General features: G+C 47.8%; 1 protein-coding gene across 1 annotated transcript in view; it reads left to right on the top strand.

The window, feature by feature from the left end:
• The window catches only part of lama2 (laminin, alpha 2), a 582487-nt gene that overhangs the window by 210616 nt on the left and 359622 nt on the right, over positions 1-12249 (top strand). The window contains exons 11-12 of the mRNA XM_078542125.1: positions 5572-5712; positions 6614-6787. Coding sequence (XP_078398251.1) covers positions 5572-5712; positions 6614-6787 — 315 coding nt within the window. The remainder of the gene's footprint in view (positions 1-5571; positions 5713-6613; positions 6788-12249) is intronic.

The following is a 12249-nucleotide window of genomic DNA, read 5'->3' as shown; positions in this document are numbered from 1 at the left end:
CTTTTCAATGACAATGTAGGGAATCAGGAAAGTGAAGCAATGATGCACATTCATGCGAGACTAATCCCGCAAAGTGGCACTAATGGATTTCCTTGTTTTAACCCCTTGTTTGCAGCGTGGAGATTCCCCGGAGCAATAACGAACTCCTAAGCATTTGGGTATCTGGACGAGCTTCAGAAGCGTGATAGAGTTGTGGTGCTGGACGGTTTACAGAATAGAAGCCTCAGGCTCCCCTCAAATAATCTCATTTCCTGACGACACATTTACCCCCATGTTTATTACAGAGAGTGTATTATTAGAGTGCAGTGAATGAGGATCCCAGTGCCTGGGCTGAAAGCAGCACATCCTAGTGCCTGGCCAAAGCGATGTCATAGCAGTCGGCCATGCAATGGGGTGTGGGGAGAGGGGGACGGATGTGGAGGCACCTTTATGTGCACCCGCACTGGCCATCGTTTCAGGGGCGAGTAGTTGCCGATGCGGGAACAAAGCCCTGGAACCCACATTCACTGGTGAGTCATTGACAGAAAGAGGACCTTTGGAAGCTAATGCCAACTCTTGTCTGTTTCTCATTGATGCTGCAGAGAGGAGACAATCAGAAAGATGGAGCCTGGATTTATCACTGCCTGCATAACCACATACAGGCAGGAGAGAAGAAGGAGAAGATTGTGACGGAGGTGCCTGGCTCACCAAAGGGAGGAGCAAAATCCTCAAGACCAAGAGCCAGCAGGTCCCTCTCCGGATGCAGAGGGTGATGCTCACAGAAACATCGTGTGTAGCGGGATCGTAAGACCGAGGGTGTACAGAACTTGCATGTCTTATCTGCAGATGAGTGAGAACCAGTGCAGCCAACGCCTCCGCACGTCCAGGGATCTGGTGACTCAAATCTGCCACATTCTCTAGGAATTGGTGCCACGCGGACTGGGAGGGCATCCATTGCCAGTGGCTCTGAAAGTAACGGCCGCATCCAACTTCTATCCCAGTGGCTCCTCCCATGGCTCCACTGGGGACCTCTGTGGGATCTCCCAAGCATCCACGCAAAAATGCATACATGAGGTCACCAGGTGCCCTTTTTGCCAAGGCCCACAATTACGTCAACCTTGACAGAGATCAAGTAAGCCAGGGCGCCAGAGCACGGGGCTTTGCTGGGATTTCTGGTCTCTCACATGTGCAGGTGCCATCAACTGCACTCACGTGACTGGCAACAGGCACTCCAATACATAAACAGGAAAGACTATGTATAGCTGGTCTGCGATTATAAGAAACTTATCATGCAGGTTTGCGGCAGATACCCATGAAGCATCCACGATTCATACGTCTTGAGTAGATCGCAGATCCCAACATCTTCGAGGGGCCACACAGGATCCGGGGCTGGCTCCTCAGTGACAAAGGGTACCCGCAAAGGATGTGCCTGATGACGCCCGTGCACTGGCCTTAGGCTCCTGCAGAGAGAAGGGTCAATGAGACTCATGCCGCTAAACAAACATTGGTGGAACACACCATAGGGTCCTTAAAGATGCTTGAAGTTCCAGTGCTGAATTTTTTCGGCCCCGTGATATCGAGTCTTTCATTAAAGACAAGCTCATCGACAATCATTAGATGTCTTTGTTGTTCGTGGTATTGTCTTAACACCTTATTGCTTGGGACACATTCAGGCCAACCTTCAGAGCAGTACGTTTGGACTTGGCTGCATTCTGTGTTCATCAGCTGGGTGTCTCTGATCTCCCGGAGTTTGCTTGCAGAGGCCAGTAGGGTACCTGTAATTGATCAGGAGCATGCTTCCACCTCAGAGATGAGTGTCAAGTGATGTTCTGTAGCCTAGTTGACTGTAGTTCTTGACAGTGTGACAGCTGTGGTCTGACTTTTCCCCAGCACGTACTCCATTGCACATGAATCTTAGCCGAAACACTGCATCCTTGGTGGCATCTTACAAATTTCTTTAGAGCTCAGGAGAGTAACCTGAGGTTTATGGTCCATGTTAATCCTGACTTGCAAGCCCATTAAGTAATCTGAGAACTTTTCACAGGCCCATGTCGCTGCTAGTGCTTCCTTTTCAATAGTTGCATAATTTTTTTCAGTTTTGTTAATGATCGAGAAGCATAGTAAACTAGTTTTTTCCTGCTATCCTCATGGATCTCCAGTAAAATAGCTCCAAGCCCAGTCACTGACACATCAGCTGCTACTATTGTTGGCAGTTTTTGGTCGTAATGTGCCAATATGTTGGAAGAGACAAACAACTCTTTAATCTTGTTGAAGGCTCAACTCCCCAGTACCACTGCTGACCTTTCCTCAGCAGGTCTTTCAGAGATTCATTGATTTCGGACAGATGTGGGATGAATTTTCCCACCTGATTGACCATGCCTAAAAATTGTTATATGTCAGAAACACTCTTGGGCTGTGGAAACTCTTTAATTGCCTTGCTTTTTTTGGCGATCTACCATTATCCCTTTTTGGTAGATGATGTAACCTAAAACTCTAATAGTGGTCTTCCCAGATTCACACTTATCATTGAGAGTGAGGCCTGCTTGTTCAAGCACTTTTAAAACTTCCTGAACTCTATGGCCGTGTTCTTCCTTATTTGCGCCAAGAATAAGCAAGTCGCCCATCTGGCAAATAATACCTTTTTTGCCTTCAAGGATATTGGACTTGGTGTGTTGAAAGGTTTCTGGTGCAGAGGATATACCAAAGGAAAGTCGGATTGAAACAAATGCGACCAAAAGGAGTGATAAACAAGGTCAACAACCTTGATTCTTGGTCAAGGGAATCTACCAAAATCCACTGTGGGTATCCAGCTTTGTAAAAAGGACACCCTTGGACAACTTCACCAGGCTATCACCAACAGAGCAACAGAGGACATCTCTTTGGATGGCTTTATTTAGCTGTGTCAGTATTTAACCGCAAGGTTCAGGGACCATCACTGGACCTGAGCACCATTTTGTAGGCACTGTAATAGGGAGATAACTCCTTGATGCAGCATCTTGTCGAGTTGCTCTTTGGCTTTTCTGATCAGCGGGAGTGGCACGCCCCTAGGGGTAAATAAACAAATGGGTTTGGCATCCGGGAATAGAGTGATGTGATACTCACTTTTAAGCTTTCCCAGTCCCCGAAAGAATCTGGGAAATTCCCTCCTAAATACGGCTCCACAGTTGTCTTGTGTTACCTCATCGACCCTTTGTACCAGGTCAAGGTCTAAATGCGCTGCCCTGCTGATTAGAGAAAGTTTGGCAGCATCGGTGGAGAAGAATAGAGTTGACGTTTCGAGTCCACATGACCCTTCAACAGAAGGGTCATGTGGACTCGAAACGTCAACTCTTTTCTTCTCCGCCGATGCTGCCAGACCTGCTGAGTTTTTCCAGGTAATTCTGTTTTTGTTTTGGATTTCCAGCATCCGCAGTAGTTTTTTGTTTTTATGATTAGAGAAAGTTGTTGATTCTATAGGACACAAAGGGTTTCATTAATTTCTCTGTCTTTATATTTAAAGGTTGTAGCGATCTGGCCCTTCATGTTGAAGTCTGTGCCTCCTGGCCCCTGTGGCTTCATTTTTGACAACTGGATCGCCACATTATTAAGCCAGTCCAATTTGTCTGATAAGATTGTGACCATAAACCATGTGTCCAGTTTAAAATCTGTTCTGTATCCTTTGACATCTAGCTCTGCCGACCAGAACAGCTTATTGGGAACTTTTATTTCCCACAGGAACACTTCATCCTGAATGTCCCTATATCCCAATTGCTGTATTTCAGAACGATGAAAGGCTTATTGCCTTTCTGTTCCTTTCAATTGTGCTAAAGATCTGCAAAATCGTTTAAAATGTCCAGTCTCGCTACAGTGAAAACATTCGACTCCCCCTGCTGGGCATTTTCTGCAGTGGCGCTGTGCTTTAGCGCAGCATCTGAAACATTTTAAAGTAGATGGAAGGGTTCATCCCACCCCTTCGATGGTTTTAGCATGCTTTCTCATGGGCTTTTCGGTGGGGCATCCGACTTTGGGCCTGCATACTGGATCGACCCCTCCCAAGACTCGAAGTCTCCCTGAATTACATCCCGATTCTGCTGTTGCAACTCCGCCTGCCTTGAAAGCTGTTCAGCCTTCTCTAAGATCAAATCACCTTTGGATTGCAAAAGATCTGACAGAGCCTACAATGACAGTGACTACAATGTGGTCACTAATAGGCTTATGCTTTAAGGCCCTGTAACCACAAGTAATAGCAGACTGATACAAATCGTTAATAGAGGAATTATTGGATTCACCCAGCCTTTGGCTCCTCCTGTTGAATTTTGCTTTTTCTATAACTAGATTCTTCTTAGGGCTGAAGTACTCTCGAAAGCCCCCACAACTTCGCCATATGACGCCGAAGTTTCCTTGATGTCGTGGCATGCCAAGACACCATCATCAGCTGTGGCCCTCACTGAATATAAATGTGTACAGACCTGGTGTTTCTGAGTTGTCCCCTGTAAATCCAGAGCTGTTTGGTATCTTTCATTTTGTCTCTTCCAGAGCTCCCATCATTCTCCTTGCTTCAGACCCTTGATGTGTTCGAAAGGCTGTGGAAGGCATAATGGTTGTTCAGTAGCTGTAGACATCGTGCGTATCTCACTGTCCCCTCACTGTAGTACTTTTCGGTTTGCTTCGTCGTTGTGAACTAGATCTGTTCCAGATCTTCACCTGTGGGTTACTGACCTGTGGCCTTAGTTTCTTAAATTGTGGCCTCCAGCATTGCCACCATGTTTCATGGAGGTTTAACTTTAGTCTATGGGTGGCTTGAGATAGACAGTATATAATTTTTCTAAAAACTATTTATTTACACTATTACATAACAAGTACATGGTTTCTAGGACACACACTGTTCTGCATCTTGCTCTCTTGGAGCCTCTTGATCATCTGACCCTTGATACTCTATCGAGTTATCAACAGTCACAGATTGCAACTCTTTTGAGTACAATCACAGTTCTTGGTTTCCGGGAGTGGGACATGAACCCACAACCCTCTGATTCAAAGGCGAGGGTGCTATGAACTGAGCCACAGCTGACACCTCTATCTGACCCTTGATGTTACACTTACCTCATTAATAACATCATAGTCTCATTAACATAGCCATTAGCCCATTACTCTACAGGGACAGGCGTAAGATTTTGCCCATGAAGTGTGTTCAGCAAACTATTGTGCTGCACCACTTCAGTGACTGCTCGAGAATTTAAGTAACTTGCTGGAGGCTTCTAGTGTTAAATCCTATTAGCGTTAAGTAATGGGTAAGTTAGTTACACGTCACTAGCCATGTTTTTGTTAAGTTCAAGCAATAGCCAAGAAGGAAATAACACTGCGTGTAGAAATCCTTTTCCAACAATCATATCTCACCATCAATTTCATATTTTTGGTGTAATCTAAGTAACACTTCAAAATTCTCTAGTGTAATGTATTAACATTGTTGTACTGTGATTTTATTGGAAACAAACGAAATGCTCTTAGATGGAAAATGTCTTGTTTTTCTGGAATGATGTGCACTTTCCATTACATGAAAAATTTTGTAAATTAAACATAAACATTAATATAACTTCTGTTTTATGCAATTTGTAGGCCAATACTGAAGGAGAAAACTGTGACCAATGTAAGACAGGATTCTTCAATTTGCAGTCAGAGAACTACTATGGTTGTGACCAGTGTTTCTGTTCAGGGATATCCAGTGAATGTGATTCCTCTCAATGGACCTATGATAATGTAAGAGATATCAAGTGGCAAATAACCTTTGTTTAATGTTTGTATATTTTACTGCAGCGGGGAGTGGGTAATAATCTTTTTGAGTTTACATGAAAGGCAGAGAGCTCACCTGCTAGCCATGCGTCTTTTTAACTTTCCATCCATTGAATTAATGGAAAATTATGGGCAGTGTGACCAAGGTTTCCTCATATATGTAGCTGGCAGTAATTGATCTTGGAGAAGCACCACTTTAATCTCTCTCTCCTCATATCTGTAGAACATGTTTCAGAACCTTATCACTTTTCCAACTGGGTTTGTCCAATTAACTCCTGTAAATTGGGTGAACCCAATTGGAAACTCAACATTTATCAGTGCTAATTCTTGCTCAGTCACCTGAATCTGCGTTAGTTTTCCTTCCTTTCCTAGGCTCACAGCTAAGGCTGACAAGCTGATACGCCACAAGAAGCCTCAATGTAAATGTCAGTTGAAGACATGATCTGAAAATCGCCTTGTAAAAAATAAAATTCAGTGTCTATTCAGTCTGTGTGCATTAAGACATAGGGACCCCTAAATTCCCAAGAGGGTTCTTCCTGTGTCCCACTGTAACTTTCGGAAAGGGGACTGATATAAGCACATAGGGAAACAGGCAAACAGCTGTAGTCAGCAGATTATGTCTTTTTTTTGGAGGGATTGGGGGTTTGTCAAAATTAAGAGCAGACACTGGAAAAACCGCAACAGATCTTCAGGGTTGAGATTTTTGGCCAGCAACATTTAATCACCTGTTATGCTCATGGCTTTTTATTGTGAGGGGACTCATTTTTGATCGTGTTTTTCATAGTAAGGTACATGCTAGCATTGCGATGTCTAGAAGAATTTGATGTAGATAAGTAATACATTTTTTTCCTCAACTTTTGCTTTTTAGGTGACTGACATGTTTGATTGGTTCCTCACCAATTTGCAAGGCATTTCAAAAATTCTGCCCAGGCAGCAGAACTTAGATGAGTTATTGCAGGTGAACATTAATGAATATGAACGCAACAGGATTCTACTACAGCCATATTATTGGAGTGCGCCAAGTGCATATTTGGGCCAAAAGGTATCTAATTTTCAAGAAGTTTCATATGATATATTAAAACTGTTGACTGGCTGTAACATTTAAAAAATATTGCTCCTAAAAGTGTCATCATGAAGGTTATTTGATTCATTCAGTATGGTAGGGTTCAGCCAAAGTTTCTGTGACAGTCTGACTGTACTGACCTTTATATCTCCCCTCTCTGGAACTTCCTTGTAACCTGTGCTTATCTAAGCAATTCTAACATAACTTCCACTGTTCATAATCCCTCTACTTCAATTTACCCTGTAAACTATTCCATAAAACCCACACAGATTATACACACACATACACGCGTACACACACAAGTCAGCCGTGTGTATGTGTGTACGTCTGCGTGTGTATACGCGTGTATGTGTGTGTACGTGTGTATGTGTGTGTGAATGTGTGTACACGTATGTGTATGCAGCCATGCAAAAGGAATTAAAGGAGCCACACACTTAAATAAGCCACCTCTACATTCCAAAGCAAAATAAGGGGGAACATTGCTCCACCATCAATATATTAAATGCACGCTTCTCAGAACTTCAACCCTTTGATTAGGCCTTTGGCATATTTAAACAGTTTTTGCAATTTAGGTAAACAACTGGGTTATGGAGGATTACAGCTCTGCATCTGATTCTCTACTGTTAAGGCAGTTCTCCGTAGTCTTTCCCAGGTTAAGGATGACACTGCCTGCAAGTGAGGTTGGTGGAAGCATAGCAGATATGTCTAATCAGGCTATGCTGGCTGATGATTACCTTGGCATGGCTTCCATCATGCAATCCTACTGAAATCATGACATGCTGTGATTTGGATGTTTCTGAGGAAGCATGAGCATTTTTTGTTCGTCCATGGAAGTGGGCATTGCTGGAAAGGCCCATTGCCCTAGAAAAGGTGGTGGTGAGCCATCTTGAACCGCTGCAGGTCTTGAGGTGTCAGTACACTCACACTGCTATGAGGTACAGACCAAAGGGGATTTACACATGGAGGAAGGGGGCATGGCTGAGGTGTTAAATGAGCACATTGTATCTGTCTTTACCAAGGAAACAGATGCTACCGAGGCCACAGTGACAAAGGAAGAAACCCTGTAACTGGAAGGGTTCAAAATTGATAAGGAGGAAGTGTTGGATCAACTGCCCGAAGCTAAAGTTGACAAGGCACTGGGGACTGGATGAGATGCATCCAGGGATATTGAAGGAACGAGAGTGAAAATTGCAGGGGCATTGGCTATAATCTTTCAGTCTTACCTAGACTCCGAAGAAGTCCCAGAGGACTAGAGAACTGCAAACACTACGCCCTTGTACAAAAAAGGTTGAAAGGATAAGCCCAGCAATTGCAGACCAGTGAGTTTAACTTCGGTGATGAGAAAGCTTCTGGAAACAATTATTCGGGACACAATTAGTAGTCACATGGGAAAATGTGGTTTGATTAGGGAGACCCAGCATGGATTTCTAAAGGGAAAATGATGGGCAGAATTTTCTGCCTGTCAGGTGGGCCATGCGGGAGTGGGCTGATGAGCAGGCCAGGCAGGAGGGTAGGGCAGGGGGGCACTGTGCCCCTCATTTTTTTGACTATTGCCTTGCTGCCCTCCTCGAGGAGGTGGCAGCACAGCAGGAGATCCTCATGCCCCAAGACGGGAGGAGGAGGCCCCCCTCCCACCCCCAAATGACCAAACGTGCCTGGGAGGAAGTGGCGGGGATCATGAGCTCCCATGACGTGGTGCGGCGCACCTGGGTCCAGTGTTGCAAGTGCTTCAACGATCTGTTGCGCTCGGGAAGGGTGAGTACCATGTTGGCATTGGTCACTTAACCCAGCAGGTAGGCTTTCCCCCCTGGCGTGCCCCCCCACCCCCCCTCAAGTCTGAGTGTAGTGACTGCATTGAATCACTGACGGCATGAGTCCTTCGCTGGGTGAGACAGCAGATATTGCCCATGCCTAGGTCACTCTGTGAGGGTGGTGAAGAGATGGGTTCTGCACCCGCAGGATGTAGTGCACTGAGACCGATTTTACTGTTTTGGGGGCAACCTGGAGGAGCTGCACCTTGGCTCAGAGCTGGAACTCCAGGACATGTCAAAGTCAGGGTGATGACATGCTGGGAGGGGAGCTTCAATGAGTGTGGCACTGATCGATCTGCTGTTCTCTGCGCTCCACGTGCTTGCGCCTCCTTGGTTTGGAAGGTTAGACCAAGTGGTGTCAAATGTGATGTAGGCAGCATATGGCCAAGGGGGGTTTGGGGATGTGGGGGGACAGGCCTAGCATCTTTGTGTGAGTGTTCGGCAGCAGCAGGGTGAGGAGGCACTGGAGCCCTGATATGTCCCACTCTGGTTGGGGTGGGCCATCCGTGAAGAGAGTCCAGGTACAAGTAGCACTAATCAATGCTCTTCCCTCCTTTTCAGGAGAAGAATGCACATAATGCAGCCGAGCGGGTGAGGAATGGAGGAGGGCTGGCCCAGTTGGCGATTCTCAGCCGCGTCAAGCAGGAGGCCCTAGGTCTGAAGAGGCACCATGCGCACAGGTCCACCGGTATCGGTGAGGCTGGGGTGCCACGGGCAGGTAGGTTTGCCCAGCACTGAATTCATCATTGTTCTCCCAATAGCCATGGCAGTGCTGAATGTTCAGTGATTGAAGTTTGCAACTTGGCTTGACCATTGCTTATGGAAGAATGGGAGCATAATGATCCGGGATGCACATCGACATTGTCTCCACGTTAACTGATCCAATGTCCCTGTTCTGCCTTTCAGCATCAGTGGAGCAGGGCCAGGAGGAGGAGCAGCAGAGGCCTCCTCTCACACCTGAGGGCCCTGAAGTCTCGGACACACCAGCATTACGCCATCTCTGCCAGGCAGGCACCAGCGCAGATACTAGCACCTCGGTGGGAAATGGAACATCGGCTAGTGTCCCGGGGCACAGCGGCGAGGGCACTTCACAGTTGCTGGAGGAGTTGGTAGAGACAGAGAGTGCCCATGGTGCCAGCAGTCGGAGGACTGCAGGGGACCAGGCACATGCTCAGTCGGTGGCTGATGAAGTGCCTCTGGAGTCGTCCGCGACGCAGCAAATGCAGGAAATGGGGCAGAATGCGCTGGAGCATCTGGGGGTTACACATGAGACTCTGCTTGGCTTGGTGTCTGTGGTGGAGGAGTCTACACGGACTATCGCCGATGCAATGAGCCTCATGGCCGAGCGCCATAGCCCTCCGTGGAGAGAGTGGTGACTCTCGTGGAGAGGCTCCTCCAGGAGACCAATCAGGGCTTCCTGGGGATGCGCTCGGATCAGCAAGCCCTTACATTGGCATTGACCTCAGCTGGTCAGTGCCAGTGTGGGAGATGGTCTGGGCATCAAGTTTCCCAGCTCGGTGCCCATCCATCCACAGTAAGCAGGGAGGTCCGAAGCGACGTCACATTGGCGCAGCAGATGCCTGTCATCTCTGCGGGCTCCTCTGAGGGTGCTCCGGTTGAGGGCGGCAACTCCTCCGCCCCTCTGCCAGTGACTGTTGCATCTGATGAGGCTGCGACGACTGGGGAGATGCCAGCTGTGGAACTGGCAGCTCCCTCACAGGTGGGACCAGCACAGGCTCCATGGGCCAGATGACGGCTGCCAAGGTCATCGAAGCCAGCAGGACAGCAGAGTGAGCAGGCTGCCTCAGATGCCAGTGCCAGCGAGGGGGCAGCACCAAGGCGTAGCACCTGAAAACATAAACATAAGGCACCTTAGGCACACCACAGGTTTATCGCTGGTGCTTTTGTGTTGACCCACAATGAGGTCTTTATGAGTTGGTGTGATGTTTAACACCTTTGTCATTTTGTTTTCTTAAGTTCCTTTTGTTCTAATATTAAACTCAGACATGTCACCATGGCTGAGGGTGCCTCTTTTCTTCTGCAGGTGGATGGTTACCAATAATGTTATGAGTGATTTGTGGGACATTCAGCTTTATTAACAAGCCCCTTAGTTAATGTTCCTATCCAGGCAGATTTTGCACTCAGGTATCGAGAATGGAGCCTGCAGCCCAGGCTTGTCCTGGAGGTCCATATGTGGTGTGCTAGCTGAAGGTTTGTTGGATTAAAGCCTCCTGGATGTCCCTGCCTCCCTGGAGTATGCCCGGGTCAGCATTTCCCCCCTCAGCATTTCCCTGTGTGCTTATCCTGGGACTCACTGCTGGATCATCGTGTGCAGCCACTGCCACTGCGTCTATATCTTCGTCATCCACAGTGTCCCCCCTTTCCAGCACAAGATTGTGGAGAGCGCAGCATTTAACCACCATCAGTGACACATGATCTGGGGGGTACTGGAGTGGACCCCCGGAAAGGTCCAGGCATCGGAAGCGCATCTTGAAAAGACCGATGGTTCTCTCCACCACAGCCCTTGTGGTGCCGTGGCTGCTATTGTACCGCTGCTCAGCTTCTGTTCTTGGATGGCGGAGAGGCGTCATGAACCACCTTCTGAGGGGATAGCCCTTGTCACCCAGCAGCCATCCATCCAGCTGAGCTGGAGCACTGAAGAGCCCCGGCACCTGGGAGAGTCTGAGAATATAGGCATTGTGGGAGCTGCCTGGGTACCTTGCACAGACTTGTCTATTAGCATCCTGTGATCACACACTATCTGCACGTTCATGGAGTGGAAGCCCTTCCTGTTGATGAAGGCACCGGGCTCACCTGCTGGCGCCTTGATGGTCACATGTGTGCAGTCTATAGCACCCTGGACGCAGGTGCAGCCTGCGAAGCCTCTGGCTCACTGTGCCTGACTTGCCTGGTCTCAGCGGAAGTAGATGAAGGTCAATGCACGCCTGAACAGAGTGTCTATAACCTGCTTGACACAAGTGTGGACAGCTGATTGGGAGACACCGCAAAGATCACCCACTGAGCCCTGGAAGGAGCCAGAGGCATAGAAGTTGAGGGCAGCTGTGACCTTTGGAGCCACTGGAATGGGGTGTCCACCCACACAGTTCGTGGAGATCTCAGGCCCAATCATCTGACAGATAGAGTTGACTGTCTCCCTTAAGACATGGAGCCTCCTTTGGCACTGCGCCTCAGTCATATTGAGGTAGCTGCTTCACTGCCTGTAAACCCTGGCAGCAGGATAGTGGCGTCTTCTGCGGCCCCTTCCGCTTTGGACTACCTCTTGGCCCTGCATCCCTTGTGCCTGCGCCTGTCCTCCCCTGGAGGCTGAATGTGCACTCCTGGCCTCCTCCCCCTTCTAGCCCTGCCTTCCTCCTCAGAGGAAGTGCCTCCAGTGGAGAGTTCAACTACCATTCCCAGGCTAAGGGAAGGCTTCCTGAAACCTGCAGGCCCAAAAAAGATTCCTCACTGTAGAGTGCTGACCTGAAGGTTGTGAGTCCAGTCCAAGCAGCTGGTATGTGTTTTGAAGTATTGCAGATCATACAGGCAAGTATCAGTAACTTAGAAAAAGCAATATTTGACAGAGCACACTCATGACCCCACTAAGCCCCCTTATCCCGTCCGTGGATGAGG

The sequence above is a fragment of the Cetorhinus maximus genome, chromosome 5 (genome assembly GCF_964194155.1).
Source record: "Cetorhinus maximus chromosome 5, sCetMax3.hap1.1, whole genome shotgun sequence".
Taxonomy (NCBI): domain Eukaryota; kingdom Metazoa; phylum Chordata; class Chondrichthyes; order Lamniformes; family Cetorhinidae; genus Cetorhinus; species Cetorhinus maximus.
Note: the sequence above shows the minus strand (reverse complement) of the source record. Positions and strands in the feature narration are given on the sequence as shown.